Raw genomic sequence first — 26,926 nt, 5'->3', positions numbered from 1 at the left:
AATTTAAATAAGTTTTTAATTTTTTTTATTTTGTTTAGTTATGTCCTTGTACTTTTATTTTAAATCAAATAAATTTTTATGATTAATAGTTGATTAACTGCTTTGTTCTCATTTAATGCATATGTAACTCTACTGATATGAATAGTAAAAAATGTCATGTTTTCATATTATTATGCCATGTTAGTATGTTACTTTACCACATATTATAACATATTATCATGTCACGTTATCATCACATGACATAAAATGATAAATAAAATTATAATTAATGATAATTAATTAATCATTAGTAAATACTTAATTGATTTAAAATAAAAATATAATGATTTAATTGAATGTATTAAAAATTTAAATATATTTAAATATTTTTAAATAATTAAGAGTTTTTTTTAAATATTATGTTTATAAATTTTAACCAATTCATTTAATTTTGTTAGTCATTATTTTTAATTTTGTATAAGGGAATCAAAGTTTAGTTAAAATTAGTATAATTTAAAATGCAATGTATATTACATTGTTGTATAAATAAACTATTTTCTATGGCTCACATCAATGGATAATTTGTAACAAAAAGTCAACTGTGGATAATAAAAATTTTTAAGTCATATGTAAATAAAATTGATTTGACTATTTGAATTTTGAATAACCTATATCTATGACATATTGCTTATATTTTAGAACAATTTCAAATTTAAGAAAATTTAATTTTTAAAAATTAAATTCAAATCTTCTTTTTTTAAATAAAAAATTATACTCAGGAATTTTTTCAAATAAATTCAGTAATTTAGATTTAAAATTTGAGAAATTAGAAAAAAATATTTATTTACTCATGGAAAAAGCAAAGACGAAAAATATCTATATCCACGCATGTGGCGGGTCCCATTAGCTTCGGCAGTGAAAAGTGAAAACTGAGGGAAGGGTTCCACCATCCCCTCTTAACAAAACCTTCCGAACCTCAGATTCGGCTCATAAGCTAAGACTCCGAGCACTCGAATCTGCGCTTCGGATCTCATCCCAACTCTCCTATTTTCTCCTGTTAAAACAGTACTCTGAACTTCGATGCTTCATAAATTTCAATTCTTCTAATAAAAAAACCCTAATTAAGTAATTTTCCTTTCTGTTTTTAGCTGCCACTTCCGTAAGTCGAAAGGTATCGAGCTCTGTTCTCTTTAATTTCGTCAATTTTAAGATACTTTAAAGAAATATGTGAATTTTGATTGAATTTTTTGGAATTGTTTCTTCTTGAATGCAGAAACCAATGGTTGATCGATAAAGATCGCTTGTTCACGAGCTCAAGAATGGTAATGTAGGCTTTGATCCAGCTGAATTGCTTTCTTTAAGGTTAGTTTTGATCAATGTAGCTTCGGGTTTTACAATTGTAATTTTTTATGGAAAAATTGAAATTTTATTTTACTTCAAATCAATTTTATGGTTGTTCGTGTTGTTTTGAACAGTTAATTGATTTGTTTTTGGGCTGAAAAGATGGCGCAGAGTAATTGGGAGGCAGATAAGATGTAATTATATGTTATTTCACAAAATGAATTTTATTTTTATTTTTATTTTAATTGAGTCCTTAATTTATGTTTTATTTTTTTTTATCTTTTTTTGGTTGGTAGGCTTGATGTTTATATATATGATTATTTGGTGAAGAAAAAATTGCATGCCACTGCAAAGTCCTTCATGACAGAAGGGAAAGTCGCACCGGATCCAGTAGGTAAGAATTGGCTTTGACAGAAATGTATAAATTCTGTTTATTTAAGTCATTAAATTAAGTGAGTGAAGATTTTTTATGCTGAAAAGGACAATATTGAGTTTTTATATGAATCTGTTTTAGCCTATGTTACTCGGACTCTTCAATTCACTTTAATGTACCTGCGGGTGACACTTCTTGGACACTTTAAATTGACATATGTATGACACTTAGATCCTCAACGTTAATGTAAATATTGCCCAAATGTGGTATTCCTGTGTCAGATGCCCAATCCCAGGTGCATGTACCATAGGTTTTAATCGGATGGAAGAATTTGTTTTGCTTTTATTTTTTAAATCAGTTATGGTATGATAGGGATTTGTGCTTTGAAATTAAAGGTTATACTTGATTCTAGTCACCTGGTTATGTAGTAGTAAGTGTAGCATATTGTTGGTTGAGGGAATTTAGTTTGAGTAAGTGATTACTGATTCATGTAGAACTTGCTTATTTATCCAGCGATTGATGCTCCTGGTGGGTTTCTTTTTGAGTGGTGGTCTGTTTTTTGGGACATATTTATATCGAGAACAAATGACAAGCATTCAGAGGCTGCTGCAGCATACATTGAGGTAGCTTTCTACAACTTTAACAAGTATTGTTGTAAATTCTTGTAAATTGTGCAATTTACATTGATTGTTCTCAAACCATTATGGTATTTATATACAGGCACAGCAAATTAAAGCAAAGGAGCAACAACAGCTGCAGATGCAGCAGTTGCAGCTGATGCGTCAAGCTCAGTTGCAGCGTAGGGATCCTAATCATCCTACTCTGGGTGGTCCTGTAAATGCTATTGGTTCTGAAGGAATGCTTGGGCAGTCAAATGCAAGTGCATTGGCAGCAAAAATGTATGAAGAGCGCATGAAACACCCAAATGCAATGAATTCAGAGACATCCCAGCCACTTCTTGATGCTAGGATGGCCCTCTTAAAATCAGCTACAAATCATCCTGGGTAAATGTACTTGTAAATTTTATTGTAATTAACCTTTTTCTGGTTAATGACACACACAAACTCTCTGTCTCTTGACACAGTCAGCTGGTTCAAGGAAACCATGGAAGTGTAACTGCAGCATTGCAGCAAATTCAGGCAAAGACTCTACAAACTGTTATTGCTACTTGGATAAAGATTTTCCTGCATTTGCTGCAAAATTTGCAACCTCCCTATTATACTCTTTCAGTTTGGTTGAACTAATGATTCTTTAATTGTTTTCTCCTTGCAGGACATTAAAGGTGAAGTGAACTTGGGTGGTACGCAGAGATCCATGCCTATGGATCCTTCTTCAATTTATGGACAGGGAATCATGCAGTCGAAACCTGGAATAGGAAACACTGGTAATTATAGCTGATAGTGTTACATTCTCTTCGCACCAGTCACCCGACTGGATACTAATGAGTTTCATTGCCCTAACCCAGACTTCTGATTATGTATTTTTTTTCATGGATTTATTGCTTTAGTATACTGTTATGCCATTGCCATTCAGCTTAACAGAAACATATATTGTTTGTTTCATCACAGACCTTCTCATCTTTCCTCCCATATTCAACTGACGTGCTTCTCTGAACTTGTGGACTATGATCCCAAAAATTTTAATAGAAAAGCCAATAGGCTAGGTGTTTGTTTTTGAGCTGCTGATATTATGCTTAGTGCTGCTGTAACTTAAGATGATCCGGTGATCCTCTAGTTTGACCTATCTACTCAGAAAACCCTGCATGAAGTTGCCTTATCTTTTTCCATCAAGTTTATTATTCTTATGAGATGAAGGCAACATATCTAATAGCTTTGGCTCTGTGGTGTATTAAGTTAAGACATTCTTGTAAATATACTCATACTTCCATGCTTATTTTTCTTCGTCAAGGTTTGAACCCTGGAGTTGGTAGCCTTCCATTGAAGGGTTGGCCATTAACAGTAAGTTCTAAACTGGACTTCTGTCCATTGTCTTTATTTTCAATATCTGAGTGGTTCCTTAACTGACTCCTTAACTAAAATTACAGGGCATTGATCAAATTCGGCCAAGTTTAGGCACACAAGTGCAAAAGCCATTTCTACAGAATGCAAACCAGTTTCAGCTTTTGCCACAGCAGCAACAACAACAGCTCTTGGCACAGGTCCAGACGCAAGGAAATCTGGGTAGTTCACCAATGTACGGAGATATGGATCCTCAAAGATTTTCAGGATTATCTCGAGGCACCTTAAATACGAAAGAGGGCCAGCCAACTGCCAATGATGGATCTATAGGGTCTCCAATGCAATCAACCTCATCAAAAGTAAGATTTCCCTTCCCGAACCAGTTATAACTTTTCTATTACTTCCTACATCCAAAGACACCCTAATCGTTTTCATATTCAAAATTGACAAGAAAGTGCTTAAGGTTCAGTTGAGCAAAAGTTGCTGTATCCTGCAATCTTGTTAATGGATGAGATGTACATGCTCGTCTTTCAATTACATGTTCTAGAGAAAAATAAATAAATAAATAAAGTTGTCTTTAGAGATACTTGTGACAAGTATTACATACCATTACTATCTGCCGTGCCTTTATATGCATGCCATTACTCTTCTACATGCCACTCAGTTGTTTGGTGCGTATTTTATACTTTTTCTCTTTAAATTTATGGCAAACTTTATTTTGGTATGGCATATAATGATGGTTGCACTAGTTCAGTAGTTCTTGACAAGTCCTAATTGGTATAAAGTTGGTTAAGAGTGGTCAATGCTCTTTGTGCTTAATTTCATTTGAGCCTTTTTGTGGTTTTTCAGCAGATGAACATGCCACCAATAAGACAATCGTCCTCTCAACAAGACCCATTGCAGATGCAGCAAGTGCAGCAGGTTGAGCTTACTTATGTTTTGTTTCTTGGTTATCACAATGTTTCTTGTTACAGCACAGCTGGTCTCCATAAAAACTCACATGCATTTGTGATGGGAACATTTCCTGATGCTTTATCTTTTATTCCCTCCTTGTCCTGTAAATTGACAACTATTACTTGTATGGTGTGTTAGAATAACCGGAAAAGAAAAGGGCCTTCATCTTCTGGACCTGCTAATAGTACTGGTACCGGAAACACAGTAGGTCCTTCCCCTAACTCTCAGCCATCAACCCCATCAACTCATACACCTGGTGATGGAGTGGCCATGGTGGGCAATATGCAGCATGGTAGTAGCATGTCAAAAAATTTGATGATGTATGGATCTGATGGAACAGGTGGTATTGCATCATCAACCAACCAGCTGGTATGTAGTCCTAGTTTATAGCCAACTCATGCATTGGTAGTAGACTTTTTGAACCTGCAATACTTATAACCCCAAAGTATTCCCACATTCATGCAGCTTGCATAAAACTTTTGGATGCAAAATTATTATGGAGTACTCAGCAAATTATCATTGGTCTTGGAAAGCCAGTGAAGTTTTATATTTGATAGACCCCATCTTATGACCGTTATTATGTGCATTCTTGTGGATGTACCAGGCCTGACCAACTTCTTATACTTCTTGCTGTTGTCAGAGTTAATTAACCACCAAATAAAATGCTTTTGATCTACTTGTTAAAAAATGATGAATAAGTGATAGAAAAAGCTTATATTCTAGCATTCTATGGTTTGGATTATATAAGATGGAATATCGTGTTCTAACATCTGAAACTTTGATCCACGATGCCCTTCTCATCGCATTTCATGCAACTTAGAATTGCTGGTAATGTTGATCACTATTGTGAATATCCTTGCTTATTGTCTTGAGAATGATGTGGTGTATGTTGCTTGCCATGTTTAAATATTGCTTCTGTATATTGGCTGAAGTATTGATGCCATAGATGTGACATGGATGGAGGCACAATATCCTTTGCTCGAACACTATTTTTTCTGTGGAAATTGTTAAGAATTTAGATAACTTGTTTTTAAGTCTTTCAATTTGTAGGATTTTTAATTTATTGTTTTTGTTTGAATGGTTAAAGATGAATCTAGGTGTTGTAATATAGCATTGTACGCTATTCATGACAGTCTTCATTCAGGAGCTGTTCATTCTATAGTATTAGAATTTTTTGGATATTTTGGTCCTCTTGAGTTGGGCTCTTGTTAGGGCTTAACAGATGGCTATGTTTTGTTTCCTAGGGAAATAATTTGATACGGGTTTAAGGCTACAATAGGATCCTAATACTCTTGTTGAAGAATATGGCAGTGTTGACCATTTCTAAACGAAATTTTGTTGTTAGCAAGTTTCATCAGGGTTTTGTTTCTTGATATCTAGTTGTTTTTTATTTCTTTCTCTTTCTTACTTGTCTTTCTTTCTTTCTTGTTCAGAGTCAAGTGTGATTGAATATTCTGATCAAGCAAATAAACCTGGACAATAGCCCCTGTTTCTTCACTATTATTCTTCCATTTTTGTAATTCATCTGCCTTGCCTTTTCTCATGCTGCCCTGCACTTAATTTCCTGTCAGAATTGGACCGTGTATCTTAAGTGTAGCCTTGAATAAGTCATTTCAATGTATCTGCTTATGATATAATTCCTAATTGCAGGAAGACATGGAACATTTTGGAGATGTTGGCTCCTTGGATGACAATGTGGAATCTTTTCTCTCACATGATGATGGAGATGGAGGCAATTTGTTTGGCACCTTAAAACGAAACCCTTCTGAACACGCTACTGAGACTTCAAAGGGTAATAATTGATCTCATACTTTCATCAGCACATTCTTCAGGTTGACCAAAACAATGACCTGTTTTCTGCATTTCAGGTTTTAGCTTCAATGAAGTTGGTTCAATACGTAAAAGCAATAGCAAAGTCACCTGCTGTCATTTCTCTTCAGATGGAAAGCTGTTGGCCAGTGCTGGTCATGACAAGAAGGTATAATGCATTGTAGAATGCAATGTATGGATTTTTTTATGTAATATGCCACATAAGTTCAAATTATCATTTATTGTTGTTATTTTGACTGTTTTATTTTCATAAATTCCTTGGATCCTCAGAAGTACAGTTGTGAGAATATTTATGATTAATAAAAAAATGGACTTTAGTGGAAGTATGGAAAAATGATGTGCATGCTTGTCTATTTCTTGTCAGTAGGCTGTTCTTTGGAACATGGAAACTCTGCAAACTGAATGCACACCAGAGGAACACACTTATCTTATAACTGATATTCGCTTCAGACCAAATTCCACTCAGCTGGCAACATCTTCTTTTGATACAACAGTGCGAGTTTGGGATGCTACACAAGTATAACTTCTCACTATTTTATTTTTCCATTTATGTGTGTAATTCTTTTTTTTTGTCCCTCTTTGCCTGTTTCTTTTGTGTCAGTCTTCGTTCAGGTTTATATAGACTACACTTTCCACCTGTTGTCTATGCTGAAATAATGCTCACACCATCAAAACTGACATTGTTTGCTGGAAGACAAGAAGCAAAGTTGTTACTATTATAGAAAAGACTTAGGAATTCTACATTGTTCAAATGTTGATGAATATTATAGCTCACATACCAGGGGCACTTGATTTTGTCATTTTTGCAGCCAAGTTTTTGCATCTGGAAATGTATGGGGCATACAGCACAAGTTATGTCCCTTGATTTCCACCCTAAGAAGAATGAACTTTTCTGCTCTTGTGATGGTAATAGTGAGATTCGCTTCTGGAATATCAATCAGCGTTCTTGCACCCATAGCTCCAAGGCTAGCCTTCTAAATCCTTAAGCTTTGTCCTTTTTTGAAGTACTGAAGGTTCTTTTGGTTATGAGGTTTTTCATCTAAATTGCTTTCACTAAATGAAGCAGGGAGGCAGCACTAATGTCAGATTTCAACCAAGAATAGGACAGTTACTAGCAGCAGCAGCAGAGAATGTTGTGTCTATCTTTGATGTAGAGGCTGAAAGAAGGATACACTTACTGCAGGTAGAAATATTGTTAAATTTGGAATTTAGTAAAGCAAGAGTATATTACTTCATTCTTAGGTTTCAGGTAATCAATTTTGGTATTTTTTTGACTCCCAGGGACACTCGTCAGAGGTACACTCTGTTTGTTGGGACACAAATGGAGACTTTTTAGCATCTGTCAGTCAAGAGTCTGTCAGAGTGTGGTCACTGGCGTCGGGCGAGTGCATTCACGAGCTCAATTCCAGTGGAAACAAGTTTCAGTCTTGTGTTTTTCATCCTGGCTTTCCTGCTCTCTTGGTTGTTGGTGGCTATCAGGTGCCATTTCTTGTTCTTCTGGTGATATGTCAAGAACTAATTGATATCATTGCCATTGTTCATTTCAATTTACACTACTCGTTACTATTGATGGTTGGTGGCTCTATTTCCATTTCCATAGATAGCTGTCTACTTATTTTGCAAACAATATGAAATCTTTTGACCTTAATAGAATATGCAATCCACTATATACAGAGTCTAAAGTTGTACTATGACATATTTCACGATAGCTAATTTCCTTTTCTTTTCTCTCTTCCCTTTAAACTTATCTTTTGCAGTCGTTGGAGCTTTGGAACACGGCTGAGAATAAGTGTTTGACAATAACAGCTCACGAATGTGTGATATCAGCCCTGGCACAGTCACAAGTAACAGGGATGGTGGCCTCTGCCAGTTACGACAAATCCGTTAAAATCTGGAAATAACTCCACAGGGCTTTGAGGTGGATCCAATTCTCCGGTAACAAGTCTGCTGTGTCTTTAATTCTCAACAGCAGCGGAAGATTTGTGAGCGGGGAAGGAAATGGAAAATCCACGGCATACTTTTCATTTGATTTGATTTTTTTTTTTTTTTTCATTAGCTTAATAAGGTGGATGTCAGTTTCCGGTCTTGCAATGCGGGTTTATCTGAGTGCTTTATTTAACTAAATATGTTGAAAGACAGTTAATTTTGTTCTGGCTTGGCGATTATTCTGATATAGAAGAGATTTGATTCAGGTTTGGACGTTTTTTATGTACATTATGTAGACAGTAGAGTTTACTGTTAATAAATTATCAAATTGTAAAAATATTATGTTATAACTTAAAACGGACCAAACGATGATGTTTCCAACGTGTCACCTTTTTTTTTTAAATTTCATTTCTTTCTTTTAGCAGAATGGTTTTGTTAAACTTTCTATTACAAATTTATATTGCGGATTACATTTACATCCCTTGCATTCTATTTATTTAATTTTTTAGTTTTGCAATTTGTACACCTTCCCTTTATTATTAGAAAATTCTACATAAAGAAAATGCAATTTGAATATATATATATATATATATATATATATATTAAATGGAGGGCATGGGCTTTGCAAGTACTCTCAACTACTTTCTACAGGAGAAAAATATAATTGATTCATGTGGAGGTTTTTTTTTTTTAAATACAAATTAAACATAAAAAATATGGAAAAAAGAAAAAAAATGGAAAGGTCGGTAAGGCCAGAGTTGAAATGGGCCGAAGTCAAAATTAGAGGGAAGCCCAAGTAGGTAGGGCCAGTAAGCCAGCTGATAAGGCAAAGGCGTCTCTGTTGGCAGCAGCACCAGCAACTTGCCAGCCCAAATTGTTGGCCACCTCTGAGCATTAATTTACCCTTTCCCCCCTTCTCCTACGATTCCCTTCGCCTCCCCTCCTTCCCTTTCCGCTCTCATCACTTTCTTTTCTTTTTCTTTTTCTTTTTTTTCCCTGTTTCAGAAAATGGAAAAAGAGGAAAACGACGTGAATATGGATAAAACCCTAATGGAAACAGACAAAGAAAAAGAAGGAGAAGGAATCGATAACCTTCCGTCTGAGGAATTTCCTGACGAGTTCCAATGTTGCATTTGCCTGTCAGTTCTTGCCCCTTTCTCCTGGCTTTAGTTCTCGATGAAGTATCTAATATGGGAGGGAGGGTAAACTTGTTTGATAATAATCTTATCGGAAGGATTAATTTTATTTAGAAATTTGTTTTTATCATTTTATATAATTTTTTATGAGTTTAATAGTAAATTTTTAGTGTTTATGGAATTATAGCTGCACTTTTTACTTAGGGTTATATATGCTTATTCCGAATTCATGTTAGGATTTAGGAAGTAGGCTATGCAGTAGCTATGATACTATGAACTATTGAGATTTGAGACTTTGTCTTTGTCTTGTGGTGATTAAAAATATATATACCAATTTTGGGTTTTATTTTGAGATTAATTGTGCTACATCTGTTTTTTGTTTCTAAATAATCAGTTAGCTTAGGACTAGGAATAAGACTTGTTATATAAATAAATTTTGGAAAAAAGCTTATCTAAAGCTTGATGGCATCTTTGCGGATATGTTTAGTGCTTTACTTTCACCTCAGCTCTATTTATTGGTCTAAGTAAGTGATGACTTCTTTGAGATTTGAAAAAGGAGCTTATGTTTGTGGATTTTTGTCTCAATATAAAAATAAACTTGCCAACATTCAACTCCCAAAATTCTGCATCTGACTATTTTCTAATGTATTATGCTTCCCCCAATTTTGGTGTTGGAACCAACTTTATGGTCGAGTAGTGGCTAATCACTTGAAGAAAGTGCACGTCTGTCAAAACTCTGTGAAAGTTGAATGAAAATGTTCAAGGATATCATTAATTTCTGTCAAGCTTGAAGTTGAAAAGGCCTTTTCTCAAAGCAAAATGGAATGAGCCAGCCCAAGTGACATTTTTATATGAGTTTCTAATGTTCTTGGTGAATTCAGTGGGTGTTATAATGAGTTTTGGGTGTATTAGGAGACTAGGATTTGGATTTGAGAGGCTGAATGTTGCTTGTATTCTCCCTTTCTGTGGAAATTATAAAGCAAAAATGAATTATGGACCTATTCAATGAGCAGAAGTTAATAGTTTAATCATTTATCTTAAATGGTGTATAACTTATTACAATTTGTGGGTACCTCGTAGTTATTAGTTTATTGAAGCTGTTTTTCCTTGAATATGCAACCTGTTTGAAGGCAATTCCCTTCTCTGTTACAGGGAACTCTTATACAAGCCTGTTGTATTAGGTAAGAAGGCACTGTGTTGAACTACATTTTCACATGTGATTTTACCTGTAACCTGCCTTTGCTTTCCATATTTGCAGCCTGTGGCCACCTATCATGCTTCTGGTGTGTCTACAGTGCAATGAATCATTTTCTTGAGTCCCACTGTCCCGTTTGTCGTTGCCCATTCAATCATTTCCCAAGTATCTGTCAATTGCTGCACTTTTTGCTCCTGAAGTTGTATCCTATGGCCTACAAGAAAAGGGAAACACAAGTGCAAGGTACCTTTGTTTCTTCTTTCCTTTATTCTGATAAGTGCTCAAAAATCTGTTTACAAATTGTTAGTTTTTGCAGGAAAAAAATTGCTTTTATAATTTGTAGTCAATGCACTGAATCTTTTGAAAGCTTTAGTGAAGTTTTAATTTACCAGATGCTTGAAAATTGGTTATTGTGATAAGGACTTAATCTCTAGTTCGTAGTAGCAACAAATGATTCGATTTTCGTGAAGTTTAACTCGGCTCCCAAACATCGCAGATACTTATACACTGTGATTATGTGAATTGCTAACTATTACTAATTTGATCCTGAAATCAGATTTTTTTGCTGTCCAAAATTGGGGAAATAATATAAGCTCACTTGAATTTTCTTCTTATTATATTTCTGGTTGAAACTTTCCTTTGTTGATGTTGAGATCTGTTTCATTTTCTTTGGTGCTCAATTCTCAGAAGTTTTCTGAATTTTGCATGTTGCTTTGACTGTTGATACATTAGACTATAAATTTCTATTTTTAGATAGTTCATTTGACATCTCCCCTAGAATGGGAGGAAGATGCTGGTGCTTTATGTATTTTGATTTATTAATGTCTCATATATTAATTTTTTTCTATTTTCTTCTTTCCTTGTTCAGAAGAAGAGAAGAGAGCAGGCCACTTCTCACCTCAATTTGATCAAAATTTATTTGCACCACAGTTTACTGAGAATTCTGATATTTTGGGGAATAACTATACCCTTGCTCATCTCCAAACAGACTTCTATTCAGAAAGTTGTTCTAAAAATGGGGAATCTTCCTCATTCAGGGATTCACCAAAATCAACTGTGCAGGATGAAAATGGCATGCCAATTAAACTGGCAACACCTTTGAAGAACCCTGAAGATGCTGCAAATGCTCCCAACCAAGGAAGTAGTTGTATCAGAAATTATTTTGAACATAGAGATCAAAAGAAGGTTTCTGTTGCTGATTTACTCTGTCCTGCATGCAAGAGGCTGCTCTTTCGACCAGTGGTTCTCAATTGTGGCCATGGTAGTATATATTTCTGTTATCTGTTATCTCAAAAGTTAAAAAGGGTTAGGGACTACCATTGTCAATCATTTACATATGTTTCTTCTTTGGTGCAGTATTTTGTGAATCTTGTTTTGTTATTCCAAAGGATGAAATCCCTAGGTGTCAAGTTTGTCAAAGCTTGCATCCAAATGGATTTGCAAGTGTTTGTTTAATTCTACACCATTTCTTGGAGGAGCAGTTTCCTGAGAAATATTCGGAAAGACAAGGGCCCTTACTCAAAATAAACAATTGTCAGTATCCTACTCTCAGAATCATTTATTTTCACCATCAGTTATGCTTAGGGTGCTATGATCATTTAAACTATTCCTTCCTGTCTTATAGAAAAGATTCAATTTGAAATATGTTTTCTTTTTTCTTTATTTCTTTTGAAAACCTTATGAAGAGCTATTAACTTACTGGGGTTCAGGATTTAACATGTAATTTAGATTGTAGGCTGCTCTTCTCCTCAAGTAAGAGGTGTAACTAAGCTGTTAACTAGCTATAAATATAGTAAACACTTCCTTAAAACACAAATTTCTCTCTCATAGAACTTGTCCTTGTCAAACCAGATTTAGTACTATCTTGTGCAGTCATAATATTTATCAGTGTGACTTGGTCATGTTCTGACTTTTTCTCTTCTCTTGAAAGGATGCTAATGAAATCTCTAACTGTCTCATGTAGTTCCTTTGTTTTTCTGTTTTCTTGTGCTCAATTGCAACATTTTTTATGGGTTAGGTGTGAGATTGTCGTCTTTTTCATGCGTTATTAGCCTGACGACTAGGTGTGTTTAAATGTATTGTGTGACTGATGCCCCCAAAGGCTTGAACTTGATATACATTTTTGTTTCTTTATGCTTAATTATTTGTTTATAGTTGAACTCATTCCTGCCATTAAACTTGAGCTCAGGTTCAATACAAACTGAACAACATGCCAACCGGACAACATCAATTTCTACTGCTATCTACTCATCATGGTTTTTGGGCAATGGACCAAAAGTTCATGTTGGAGTGGGCTGTGATTATTGTGGGGTAATCTTTTTATTTTTGTTATCTCTGATTAAAATTCAGTTATTTGCACCAAAGTGGCTAATTGGTTCTTTGAAGAAACATTATGGAAGATATGGAGTTTTCCTTTTATTGATTTTCATTATTTGTATGAACAGAGCGACTCTTTTATTAGAAGGGTAGTTTCTTGTTATTACTGGAAAATATGAAACATCCATATAATGCCCTCTACTGTAACAAATTTTTTAAATCCCTTTACCCCCTTTGTCTCTAGTTACAAGCTTAGTAGGGTAATTTGGACTAGCCAACTAGGATTAGAAGATGCCTTGTAGTGATTCTGATAAACTATTTTTTGAAAGTCGGGGGGAAAACTTTCCATTTTAAACAGTTCAGTGATAATAATTGATAAACATTTAGAGCTCAGGGTGGAGGATGAAAGAGAATTTACAACATTTTAGATCGGAGAATAATGTACTGAAACTGACTGCAGATGACCATAACAATAGAAGCCAAGTCCCCTTACATCCAGAGCAGACTCTGGAAAATCTCGTCATCTTTTTGCTGCCACCCTAGTGGATAGTGGATGGTAGATCATTTTGCAATTGCACTGTATGTTTGTTTTGGTTGGAGAACACATTTAATGAATGCCAATTTCTGCATTTGTTGCAGATGTCTCCAATAATCGGGGAGAGATACAAATGCAAAGACTGTGTGGAGGAAATAGGTTTTGACCTATGTGAATCATGCTACAAATCTCCCGTTAAGGTCCTGGGCCGATTTAATCAGCAGCATAAACCAGAACATGAGTTTGAAATTTTAGAGCCTTTAAGCCCAAGAGACTTTATATTCAGGATGAACTCGGAACAATCCAGTGAGGAGGGCCCAGATGCTCCGGAACATATGGATGATGCTTCTCTTATTCCTTCCTTGTTAGCTGGTGTTCAACCAGATCAAGGTGACAGTTCTCAAGAGCCTGAAGAGATTTCTCCTACTTTGATTTTATCGGTCGATGTTTCATTGGATCAAGAGGATGACTCTGATGATCCTTTTGATAATAATTCATCAAAAATGACTTAAAACTAAAAGACAGTTGCGCGGTTGATAATCCATAATTATGACATCCTTGTTTATATGTATCTAAATGGTTTTTTGGAGTTCCAAGTGTTCAACATACCAGAATCCGAGCCCCCATCATGCAGATCGTAGCAAGTTATGGTCATCGCTGTATTCATCATGTCTCTGCATATTATTCATAAAAGTAAAAACTGATAAATTTTTATATTTAGGAGTATTTGTTTTTTTAAAATAATTAATTTAAATACAGTTGAGAGGAATTTCTCTTGGAAGGTTTCAGTCCAAGCAAACAACCCCAGGATTTTGTTTTATGACTTTTAAAATTAAAAATCTCCAGTTCCAACAGCCAAGAACAATATAAAACGATGATTTACTATATCTAGAAATACTACCTTATTGACCTAATGATTGTTAGTAATTGAGATGCATAAAATTCTTTAATAAATAATTAAGATTAATAAAATTTTTAACTTGATGAATGTTATCATTTTTAGTTAGTTATGATAAAATATAAGATTGAAAAAAAAATTTCTTCCTTCATAAGTTCAGAATACACATGATTTAATTGTCAGTTGCTCATGTTTAACATTATTTGTTCAAATTATTTGCAGTTCCACAGCTAGCAACTTGGCCAAATTGTGGGTTCAATTAAAGAATATAGAATGAATGGTTTGTTTTCCTTTAATTCATGAGAGTTTGGGGAGTTGATTATTATATTAATGCATTGAGATTATAGAGGCTAATGATGCTTGTTTAATTGGAGTTTTATTTTATGCAAATTGGGATTAGAGAAAGGTTCAAACAAAAACTTGCTCGGTCACGTGCGGGCGTGTGCCTTGTTGTTTATCGCTTTGATAATTAAGAAATACAAAAAAAATTTAATGTTTTGTTTTTTCACATGCCAAGGAGAATAAAATATGATTATTCCAAGATTCCTTTTAGTACTCATTATTGAGTGAGTATAATTTTATTTTCCTTTAAAGTGCTTGACTGTCACAACCTTTTCTTATACATGAATATAATTTATTTCCTTCTCATCTTTTGTTTTTCAAGGAAAATTGAACAATCAGGCAAATTGGAACACCTTCACGGGTGCCTCCTTACTTCTTAGTATAATCACACCAATCCTCCAACCAAAATGATGGGTGCCTTTTAACCTTTTTTTATTCTTTTATTGAAAAAAAATAAATAAGTCATCAAGATTTTAATTTCAAGATAACATGATTGCCATCAAGATTATCTCCAATCCTTTTTACAAAATTGGAACATGGTTGACCTATGAACCACTACTATTTGAAGCAATATATATATATATATATATATATATATATGTTATATAAACTATGATTAACCTCCATTTTGTGCCACTTTCTTCATTTTAGATATATAATTATAGTTACCTTCAATTATTTACCTATTTATATATGCAACAATATATTAAATGTAAATATTTTAGCTATATTGAATTAATTAATAATTTCTTGTTTTTATTCATCCTTGCATTTTATGGCTTGGTAGAGACAAAATTAAAATTACTGTATATGTACTAACACAGACACAATGGACATAAGAAGAAGAGGTGAAACACAAAAAGGCAGCACCTTAAACGACACCAGATTTGCGATCCCGCCGGCCAGACGCTCGTAAAAGTCGCCGATTTTGTTAAAGCCAAAAAGTCGGCTGGTAGCATTGGATTCCCTTTCCCGCCCGATGATTTGGTTCCAAACAGGAAAGAGTAGCAACAGTCCAAATGTTACTCGTGCCGTGCACGCTCCACTTACTATTGTTTTTTATTGGCCATTAACTTATTTTAATTACATGTTTGACCATTCCAAAACGGGCTCAATGTGGAAATCTCTTCTTCTTTTTTTTTTTTTTCCCGTTTTTTACTTGTTTGACTACCATAGATTATTAGATGAATGCATGATAACGTTATAGTATCAAATAATTTTGTTATTTCTGTTGATATTTACAATTGGTATTGATAATCCTTAATTATACATAACTTTGACTAACAAATAATAAGAATAGTAAAAGAGTCGAAAAATGATTCTTCCAACGAATCTATTTTGACGAACAAGTTAGTACATGTTTTCCTTAAATCTATACCTTTATTTTATAAGAGAGTTATAATGATTTTTCATACACATATTACGAAATTTATTATCTTAAAGTATTTTTATAATACAAATAAAGATATTTATCATAATTAGAATGTAAAATTTATTTTAGATTCAAAAGTGATTTTTTATCTTAATATATTATTGAAATGAAAATAAATACTGTCGAGATAAATTAAATAAATGATTGAATAACTTTTTGAAGAATTTTAATCTTAAAAAGGATTAGGATATAGTTAAGAAATATCTCATAATAATTTAGTGAGTAAAATTGAAAATGTTAAATTTATACACACAAAATATGTTTGGATTAAAGGGTATTTTTTGAAGTGCATGAAAAATATACGTCTTTTTTTTTCGCTTATTATTATTAATGAAGTGATTGAAATGTTAAACCTATTAAAACTAGTTGGATGCATAAATTCACGGATGTGGATCGACGCGCCATTAAAGGGCGTGGGGTGTGGGTCGTGCAGCAATTTAGCAGTCCTCGTTGTCATAAAGTTGGGGGCTTTCAATCTTGGAAAAAAATAAGAAAATATAAAACAAAAGTTGAAAGCAGAGCGTGGAAAAGAGATTTTGGAGTTTGGTGGGGACATCCCGTGAAAGCGAGGCAACCATTATTGGCTCATTGAATTTTTACTTTTTCCAAGTCACACGTTTGGCTTAATTAATGCCTTCCTTCTTCTTCCTTTTTTTTTTTTTTAATTTCCCTCTAATTATTCTTGGACAATTTTTTTTCTCTAATTATTAATTAAAACCCCCTTTTTATTCTTAACTTTTATAAGAAGAAAAGTATTAAAGTGTATTTTACGAGTTTAATCATTTTATTTTATATTATTTTTTTATTATTATGTTACTTAATTCATTACATGAATATCAACAAAAAGTTAATAACATGGAATTTTATCACTTTTATTTAACATTATCTATTTTTGTTACTATATTATTTGATTTTTTACATGAACGTGTAACAAATTGTTGAGCAGGTAAAAAAAATTTAACACATAACCAAAACTTATAGCACGTACATAAAAATTTGTAATAAGGAAGTTTATTACTTTTGCTTCACATTATCTATTACTGTCACTATGTTGCTTAATTTTATTATATTAAAGAGTAACAAAAAATTAGTATATAATTGTAGCACCTAACAAAAAAGTAATAATAGTGATTTTTATTTTTTTTGTTTGATATTACCTTTATTATTACTATCTTACTAAATTAATTTATTAGGTGAAAAAAATAACGAAAAATATAGCTTTAAATATGTTAAATTAACCGTCAAGTCAGATGCTACTTTATTAATCAATGAATTTTCTTTTATATAGATACATATATATATATAATTTAAGGATAAATCAATTTAAGCTGTAGGCCCTAGGAATTCTAGAACCTATTGCCCAAAAGATTCTTTGTGTTCGTATGAAAAGAAAGAAGATTAGGGTGTTGTAATTGGGAATTAGTGGGTAGTAGGTCCTACTTCTCTCTCACTAGCATGCCTACCATATGCGCGTGACTTCCTTGCTTTCCCAATCCACCCCTCTCTTTTGGCGGGAAAAACATTTTTTATTTTATTTTATTATTATTTTCCAAAGTTAAGTATGAAATATAAATTTTAAGGTAAAATATTTTAAATTTTTAAATTTTAATAAAAATTACACGAAAATTTATTAATTTTCGAAATAAACATTTTACCTCAAAACTAGAAACACAAAAATAATAAAAAAACTAATTTTTTTCTTAACTTAAAAAATTATTATTATATTTAAAAAAAATAAAAAGCATTAATCGGAGCTCCCCAACTCCCCAAGAAAGGGAAGCACCGGCAGATACTCCTTGATGGAGAGCTTTTTTTTAATTAATAAAAAATAATAAAATTATTTTTTTATCTTTATCATGTCAATAAGTTGACGAAAACATAAACGATTGACTAATAACTGGACCTATATGTCAAGTGAAAAATATTTTTTTAAGTTAGAGTGTTTATTTTAAAAATTAATAGACTTTCATATAATTTATATCAAAATTTAAAATGTTCAAAATATTTTATCCTAATTTTTATAAATGGCAATAATTCTAAACCTTCGTTTGGAATGGGGTAAATTTTATGGTCTATTTCACTTTAAGTCATGAAGTGTTAATTATACCCATTAAGTCACCAATTTTTGTATGGAACAATGTCATCAATACTTTTGACAGCCCTTTCTTTACATGCAATTAATCAGATTTATTCTTTGTCACTTTATTACAAGCCTTTTGTTACTATACATATAACTAGGACGCCAGTGATATTATTCACAGTTCAACCACGTCGGCATTTAATTGTCTATATAAAATGTTAAATTGGTTATGCATGACAAAGTTAATTGACCCTAATTAGATTTCAATCACTCCATGTGAAAAATTGAATTTAAATTTAACTAGTGACTATCAATATAAAATTTTTGAAATATGTTAACATGACGATGATCATTTTAATATATCATCAATAAGTGTTGATCGTTTCACGTTTACATTAAGATTGATTGTATTAATTTGAAAGACATTGGATAACTAGCTTATTAAGTGAGCCAATCGCCTCCTCATCAAGAAACAAATTACTAATCCTCCCATAGCCGATGGAATACAAAAAAAGCTAATTCATTTTCTATTAAAAATTCAACATACATATAGCGTCCAATACCTTAGCATAAGCCAACCGTCTAGTACAAGTACCGTAATCAACGCTCTCTTTCTTGTCCCAACGCACTCATTCCTCGATTAACATTAACTTATTCATCGTCAACTTTCAACTGTGTATTCAAGAAGGACAAGAAGATATATATATATATATGTACATGTCGTGATCATGGCTTATGTATACATATCGTGGTCCTTCTTTGGCAGCAGAAAAAGCACTCGGGGAGGTCATACGTGCCCACCAAGAAACCGTTTCTGAAATCTTGACTAAGATATATACGAGCCTGCAGAGGCGGAGAAAGGGGGGCCTAGTAGGGTCTTGCCTCCTCAAAATTTAAAATATTTATATTTTTTATTTTAAAATATTATTTTTATTTTTTAAAAAATTAAAATTTTTATTTACGTCCCTTTAAATTTTAAATCTGGACTCTACCGCTACAAGCTTGTAACATATAATTAAAGTGAAAAACTTGTACCGTATGTAAAAGTTATCTCAAGACCTTAAAAACTCAAAGAGAGACAAATTAGACGTTTTCATATGAACTCGAAGTCATTGAAAGATGCAGAAACTTTGGGTCTTTGCCCAATAGTAATAAGGATTAATATTCGGAGCTGTCAATCTTCCTAGTGCAATCAGAATTAATTATTTTGGTTTAATTAAAAGGAAATGTATCTCAAAGTAATTTGAACCAACTGTCGTAACGTGCGGGTCCGGAAATCCGATCGCCAGACGCGTATGTGAAAATTCACTAAAAAAATTAAATTAGGAGTCGTCACCAATCTTTTTTTACTAGATGCGATTGATCAACTTGATTCTAATCGATGAAAACTTAAATAAATTTTAAACCCACCGAAAAGAACCTTAAACTGGTCTACGATTTTCTATATCTAGGCTCGGGAGTACAGTTACGCCCGGGAAAGGATTAACACTCCCGGGACGTCCGTTCCATGAACGATACCATTCTTAGATTATCCTATTAGGCTTTAATTTTTAAATTAGCTATATTTTCTTAGTTATTATTCACTTATTTTTATCTCCTATTTGACCTAAAATGGAATGCAAATGCGAGGTAAGATGCATGGCGTGAAAAAAATGTCAGACGAATAACTTTTTATAGAAGATATTTTCTCGAATCCGCCCATCATACTGGTGGGACTTGGGGTATTCTCTCACCTAGGGAATTATCCGAGAAATTCGCCTTCGCAAATTTGACGAATATTTCTCATCATCGGAGTTATCGTACTTTTTTTTTAAAAATAATGTTTTCGTGCATAGTGAACCTAATTCGGGCAAAAACCTTTTATTAAAGATGTTTCTCAAGCCCTCCCATCATACTGGTGGGATCCGAGAACACCTTTTCACCTAAGAAACTTTTCGAGGAATACTCGCCTTCGCAAGATCCTATCATCGGGGCTTAAACTCGAAAATAAAAATATTTATATGCAATGATATGTATGATGCAATATATATATATATATATATATATATGCAATTATCTATATTTTTTTAGTTATTATTAATTAATTATTATTTTTATTTTATTATATTTTTTTATTATGATATTTTCTATTCTTATTTCTTATTATTATTTTTTTCATACTTTACATTTTTTGTTCTAAGTCCTTATGTTTTTCATTTATAATTAGACAAATTGTTTATAATTCTAAAAAATTTTATATGTATATTTTTTATTATACTATTTTTATTTTATATATTTATATATTTTTATTATTATTATATTTTTCATAAGCAATCTTTTATTCAAACCTAATGCCTAAGATCTTATTTTATATATACATTTATTATTTTTTTATTCTTTTTTATCTTTATCTTCATATTTTTATAGTTTATGCCACTTAATATTCAATGCTTAATTTTAAATTAGTTGTTTTTTTATTGTTATTTATTTTATTTTTTATTTATTTAATGTCATGTATATTGTATTTTCACAAATTAATTATTCATTATATGTTTGAATTATTATTATTTATTATTATTTTTTATTATTTTTATCAAGTAATTTTTTTTTGTATAGTCAAACTCTTTATTTGTTAAGAATTTCGGAATCTTGAAATTGAGGCCCTCCCATCGTATTGGTGGAGTCTTGATTCGGATTCCGAACCTAGAGAATATCGACCCGGGATTGCGACTCCTCGCGTCCCCGATCGATCATCCCATCATCGGTATTGTTTACTTATTAAATAATTCATCACTTTGTCCCATTCTCATTCTTTTTCATTTATGAAACTATCTTTTTAAATACTTTGACAATTACATATTTTATTCTACTATATTTTCTATTTCTATTTTTTTTATATTTTTTTATATTCTTTTCCATGTACAATGTCCCTCTAAGCCTATTTACCATATTATTATTCTTTACTTAAATGTTCATTTATTTTCCTACTCATTTTTATTTTTGGATCTATTTTTATAACTAAGTAACCTTTTTTTTTCTTTTTTTTTTACCTAAGTTTGCTATTATCTATTACATAATTAAATGTATAGATTCTTATATTTTTACTTTATCCAATTTCTTGTATATAAAGTTTTAATTTCATTTTTTCTAAAAATAACTAAAATAAGTAAATATATAAAACAAAATTAAAAAAAAAAAGAAAAAAAACATTCACAATAGGCATCAAAAATTCAAGCTCAATAATTGTAGAGCCTAGAACATACCAAGGTCGGGCTTAGACTAGCCCAAAACTGAACCCACGGATGCCCACAATAGCTCCAGAAGCCCACTCCTCCTCCAGTCAAAACGCATCGTTTAGTGCCTTGCTTCAGCTGCCCTGTTGTGTGCCCAAACGACACCGTTTAGAAGGATTGGCTAAGTTTGTTGATGAGTCTCAAAACGACGTCATTTTGAACCTCCCAAACCCTAACTATAAATTCTTCTTTTTTTCTCCTCTCCCAATTTTCTCTCTTTTGCCTCTCTTTCTAGCCACCTAACTCTCTCCCTTTTCTCCAAACAAATCGGATTCTCCCTCTCCCTTCTTACCGCAGGCCACCTAGCCCACGGATCTACCTTTACCGACGCCTAGATCTGCTCTCTCTTTGCCCTCTCTTCGTCGGTGCCGAAACCTTCTCTCACCTAAAGCTTTCCTTTGTCGCCGATCGGGCCCTTCCTCTCTACTAAGCCGCCAGCAGCTCTCTCTCTATTTTCTCTCTACAGTCGGCACCGATTAAACCAACCCAAAGACCCAAATTTCTCTCCCTAATTTACTCCCTAACCGGCGACACCCATTCTCACTACACACACATATTTGGGTATTTTTTTGTGGATTCCTCAGGCTGCTAGAGAACTTAGGATTTTTTTGTTGTGGTTTCTTGGCTTCTAGGATTTTTTTTGTGGATTTTTTTTTTGCAGGTTTTTTTCTTTTGCTACAGTGCCCCCTCCCCTTTATACCCGATTCCTTAGTACTGGGGGGGCGCGTTCGCGTCTGGTAGGGTGAGGGAGGTGCCTGGCAGGGTGCGTCCACACCTTGCCAGTCGTACCTCTCTCCACCCTTTTTTCATTTTTTCTTTATTTTTTAATTTTTATTTATTTTTTTAATTCCTTTTTTGTTTATGATTTTGTTACAATTTTAGTGTCTATACCAACAAATTGATCATAATTGAGCCTTCTGTCTTCCCCACATCTCATCAAAACCATACATACCATGACTTAATTAGTGCTTGATCACAAGGGTCAATGATATTCATTCATTTGACTAGCTAATAGTATCTCATTTAATTAAAGAAGCCCCTAGATTTTGAAACTTGACATGATATGCCTACATTTAACACTACCAATGCATCCACGAAAAAAGAAAAAACAAAAGGTGCAAAGAATTAATGGGTTTGCTTTCTTGACTTGATAGGCAAACACTAATGCATTATATGTTTTCTTTTGCATGTCACTTTGTCAGCTATTTCAAATTTTCTTTCTTCCTTGTTTGTTTGTTTCCTTGGATTTTCTTCCTCCTAAGCATACGTAGTAGCTTAAATCAATCTAAAGTACTAACATGATAAGATTGATGAAACAAAGTCACCCAAAATACATATACAACTTTGAAAAACAATGCAAATTTTAGTTTGCATTAGGCTACTTTACTTACCCTATTTCTCTTTTACTTCCTTGTTTTTGCTGACTAGCATCTCCTTGGCATGGAAATATAGCTGAACAAAGGATTGCCGGCGGTCAAAAGGAATGTCTAAAATTTATAAATGGGCCAGCCAGAAGAACAACCTAAGAAAGAATAATCAGCAGGCAAATGGTAGGCGAAGGGAAACTTTCATTCAATTGTATGTCCTAAATAGCAATTACATTAGGTAGAAATTATAAGCGATGCAATAAGAAAACCTATCAACATCTCATAAAACATGAAAGCACCGAAAGTCAAGTATGGTTATGTCATAATAAAAGCTGAAGTTGGAACATGCAGTGATCAGGTTCATTAAAGTAGCAGCATCAGCAATTTCATAAACAGATTTCTCCTAATTTTAGAACAAAATGGCAAAAAAAAAAAAAATAAAGGGTATATGCACTATACTTTAATGGTACCAAAAATTAAATTAGGAACACTTTAATTAATTACCCTTTGATCATCTCGGTAGATATATAGGTTCAAAAAATAAAAAATAACTCAATATATAAATATTCAAGGGATAAACTCCTTGAGCTTTGATTGATGTGCATAAATACTTAGCCAACAAATGGAGTCTAAGCCTTAAAATTTTTTTAATATTCATTCAAATATTTGTGGTGTGCATTTGACTTGTATTGACTTCATTTAATTGAAAATTGATATATGTTTTATCATTTAAACTTAACTAAAACGATAAGAGTATCATAAAATATAAAATATGAATAGAAAATCTTGTTATATCAAAAGAAAATTGAAACTCCTGAAATTAATTAGGTAAAACTTATTTACTAAGTTTAACAATTTGCAAACAGGAACCTTTAATTGCAATTAAAGGACATACTAATTATGACTTGGATGCCCATTGATTTTTTTGTAAAGAAGCTTTTGTGACCATTCAAATTTAATGAGTCTCCCAAATTTTATGGACCCTTGTCATGTGGCTCTCACAAGTAAGGATGGCAATGGGTACCGTGGATACTTAACTCGATTATATAGGGTTAGGGTATTTTATAATTAGGTTTGAGACTAGTTCAGTTAGTGATTTCACTATCCGTATCAGGTTCAGGGTACTAATCCTTGGGTACTAGTTACAAACTTTACAAGTAATTCTTTTTATTAAAAACTAACAAATATATGAAAAGTATGATTACTCAAATTATTAATATGATGATTTTAATATATTTAAATTAAAAACTTATTGGATTATTAATTATATTTGAATAATATGAATCTCATATCATATTATAAAGAAATATAATTACTATTATATATATATAATTTTGATATAAAAATAATTACTTTCTATTTTGTGTTAACATTATAAAAACTATGACTTATAAAATTATTAATTATAATATACATAGCATTGTTTATATAAACTTATAATATATATACTTAAAGAAAGCTTTTGAGATTAGAATAGTTTTGGAACTTAAATATTTTTTTAATTTCATAAAATTAAGAACAAATTCATACTTAAATGTATTGTGTGAAACATTTAAACAAATTCATATAGTTAATTAAATTAATTTATGAAACTATTATTATTAATTAACTTGTAATGTCTTTTAATATATATAGTTTTTATATTGTGTTAATTTATAAGAAATATAATTACTATTATATATATACTAAAATATTTTTAGTATATATATATTTTAAATATAAACACATTTGCTTTCTATTTTGTGTTAACATTATAAAATTATAACTTATAAAATTATTAATTATATTGCATATAACTTTATTTATATCAACTTATAAGATATAAACCTAAAGAAAAGTTGTAAGATTATAATAGTTTTAAAACTTAGTTATTTTTTTAATTTTATATAATTAAGGACAAACCTATTTAGTTAATTAAATTAATTCATGAAACTATAATTATTAATTAACTTGTAATGTCTTTTAATATATATATATATACTTTATATATATTAGATTCATTTATAAGGAATATAATTATTATTATAGATATTAAAATACTTTTAATGTGTGTGTTTGTATATATATATATATACTTTAAATATAAACATATTTACTTTCTATTTTGTGTTAACATTACAAAAATTATAACTCATAAATTTATTAATTACAATATATATATATTTATTTATATAAACTTATAACATTTAAATTTAAAGGGAAGTTATGAGATTAAAATAGTTTTGAAACCTAGTTATTTTTTTTAATTTCATGTAATTAAGGATAAACCCATATAGTTAATTAAATTAATTAATGAAACTATGATTATTAATTAACTTGTAATGTCTTTTAATATATATATATACTTTATATACATTGGGTTCATTTATAAGAAATATAATTACTATTATATACATATTAAAATTCTTTTAGTATATATACACTTTAAATATAAACATATTTACTTTCTATTTTGTATTAACATTACAAAAATTATAACTTATAAATTCATTAATTATGTTTAAGATATTTTTTTATTATTTAAATTTAAATTTTATTATTTGTGTGTTTTTATTAATTTAATTATTAGTAAATTATATGAAATATATAAAAAAATATTATTGTATATGAATACGGGTACAGATTCAGATTCGGATAATTGAGTACCTATAAATAGTATTTTATTAATTTTTTTTTGCATAATAGCGTTTTTAAACAAGTTAAGGTAATTATAGAGTAGTAGGGGTGTATTAGGGTTAGGATAGTAATTTTAAAAAATATTCGAGTAGTTAATAGGGTTCAGGTAATTTATTTCTTCTAGGATTAAGGTTTGGGTATCTCAAAATTAACGAGTACCCTACTTGTTGACAATCCTACGCATAAATAAAAAAAAGAAATTAAAGAGAAAAAATAAAAAGAGATTGGTCTAAAAATTAAGGGACAAAATGTAGTTATCATTATTGTATGATAAGGGATACTTATCGTACGATATTAATAAAAAACAATTCATATTTATAATTGTATCTATTTAATCAATTGTCAAAAATATTTTGTACGATATGTGATACGGATTTTACAATGCAGGGACATATCGTACGATATAATCGATACATATTTTTATAAGTCTAATGCTAATTAATTATTAAAAAATTTATTTTTTATTATTTTTTAGTTGAAACATGAAAAATTATATTTTATGAGTTTCAATCACTAGATTTTAAACAAAAAAATACTAAAAAATCAAATTCCCTTTTAATTTTAAAATGATAATTTTTTTGTTTTTTAATTAATAAACTAATATAAAACATATTTTATTTAAAAATTTATATTAGTAAAAAATATATTAAAAAATAATTATCTTTTCAATTTACATCTTACAATCTTCAATTCTATTAAATATAATATTTTTTTAATTTTATAATTAATTTTTATTATATTTTACGATACGATATTCGATATCAAAAATTAAAATTTCAATACATAATACGTACCTCAATTTAACAATGATAAAACAAAATGGCTTTCTTGGACACTGTTCACAACGCTTTGCATGCCCCCAATTGATACCTGTCATGATTCTCGACTTGGCAAAGAATGCCATAATACGCGTGGAAGGACGCTCCTCTCTGACGGTCGTGGGTTTGTTTGGTCTTATCTTAAGTGAAGAAAAATATGTGGAATAGACTAGATATTTGGGAAAAAAATTTGAAACTCGAAATGCACTTTCCACGTGGCCACTTAGAGAAGGTATCCAATGACTAACTGGTTGTCCTTCACCCATCTCGTGAGATAATGAGATTTAGGTCCTAAATTAAGTTTGGTGCAAATGTAAATATTGATAGAATTTCACTATAAAATTAATAATTATTTAATATAAAACTACCAAAACAAACATAAACTTTAATAAAAACTTTTAACTTATACACTTTGGATAGAATTTTTAAACTTTAAAAATGAATTTATATAATTGACACAAGTTCATTTAATAATTATGTTGTTTATTATTTTTCTTA

The 26,926-nt window shown here is 31.3% G+C and overlaps 2 protein-coding genes across 3 annotated transcripts; both read left to right on the top strand.

The window, feature by feature from the left end:
* Positions 1–939: 939 nt before the first annotated feature.
* On the top strand, positions 940–8,643 carry LUH (LEUNIG-like protein). Of its 2 annotated transcripts, none has more exons than XM_018119989.2 (19): positions 940–1,150; positions 1,253–1,341; positions 1,455–1,514; positions 1,617–1,714; positions 2,207–2,316; positions 2,414–2,697; positions 2,778–2,832; positions 2,966–3,077; positions 3,602–3,651; positions 3,738–4,010; positions 4,504–4,572; positions 4,744–4,974; positions 6,256–6,397; positions 6,474–6,583; positions 6,803–6,952; positions 7,245–7,400; positions 7,502–7,618; positions 7,717–7,914; positions 8,193–8,643. In XM_018119989.2, the coding sequence occupies exons 3-19, from the start codon at positions 1,483–1,485 to the stop codon at positions 8,334–8,336; spliced, it is 2,331 nt and encodes a 776-aa protein (XP_017975478.2). In that variant the 5' UTR covers positions 940–1,150; positions 1,253–1,341; positions 1,455–1,482; the 3' UTR covers positions 8,337–8,643. The 2 variants fall into 2 exon arrangements, with proteins under 2 accessions (XP_017975478.2, XP_007034391.3); XM_007034329.3 differs by having other exon boundaries at positions 942–1,150; positions 4,501–4,572.
* Positions 8,644–9,235: 592 nt separating this feature from the next.
* On the top strand, positions 9,236–14,132 carry LOC18602744 (E3 ubiquitin-protein ligase PRT1-like). Its single transcript, XM_007034328.3, has 7 exons — positions 9,236–9,500; positions 10,650–10,678; positions 10,756–10,935; positions 11,561–11,953; positions 12,049–12,225; positions 12,881–13,002; positions 13,648–14,132. The coding sequence occupies exons 1-7, from the start codon at positions 9,370–9,372 to the stop codon at positions 14,053–14,055; spliced, it is 1,440 nt and encodes a 479-aa protein (XP_007034390.3). The 5' UTR covers positions 9,236–9,369; the 3' UTR covers positions 14,056–14,132.
* Positions 14,133–26,926: the final 12,794 nt, after the last annotated feature.

This window comes from Theobroma cacao, chromosome 4, assembly GCF_053813885.1.
Source record: "Theobroma cacao isolate CCN51 chromosome 4, ASM5381388v1, whole genome shotgun sequence".
In the NCBI taxonomy this organism is placed as follows: domain Eukaryota; kingdom Viridiplantae; phylum Streptophyta; class Magnoliopsida; order Malvales; family Malvaceae; genus Theobroma; species Theobroma cacao.
The sequence above is the reverse complement of the archived record's forward strand: the minus strand, read 5'-3'. Positions and strand labels throughout refer to the sequence as shown.

What these genes read in the sequence shown, in the direction of transcription:
- LUH (XM_007034329.3), top strand. Translation starts at nt 1,483, where the DNA reads ATGGCGCAGAGTAATTGGGAGGCAGATAAGAT. An exon ending in TCAGCTACAAATCATCCTGG is followed by an intron (nt 2,698 to 2,777) that starts GTAAATGTACTT and finishes CTCTTGACACAG; the next exon opens with TCAGCTGGTTCAAGGAAACC. An exon ending in AGATGCAGCAAGTGCAGCAG is followed by an intron (nt 4,573 to 4,743) that starts GTTGAGCTTACT and finishes ATGGTGTGTTAG; the next exon opens with AATAACCGGAAAAGAAAAGG.
- LOC18602744 (XM_007034328.3), top strand. Translation starts at nt 9,370, where the DNA reads ATGGAAAAAGAGGAAAACGACGTGAATATGGATAAAACCCTAATGGAA. An exon ending in ATACAAGCCTGTTGTATTAG is followed by an intron (nt 10,679 to 10,755) that starts GTAAGAAGGCAC and finishes CCATATTTGCAG; the next exon opens with CCTGTGGCCACCTATCATGC. An exon ending in TGGGCTGTGATTATTGTGGG is followed by an intron (nt 13,003 to 13,647) that starts GTAATCTTTTTA and finishes CATTTGTTGCAG; the next exon opens with ATGTCTCCAATAATCGGGGA.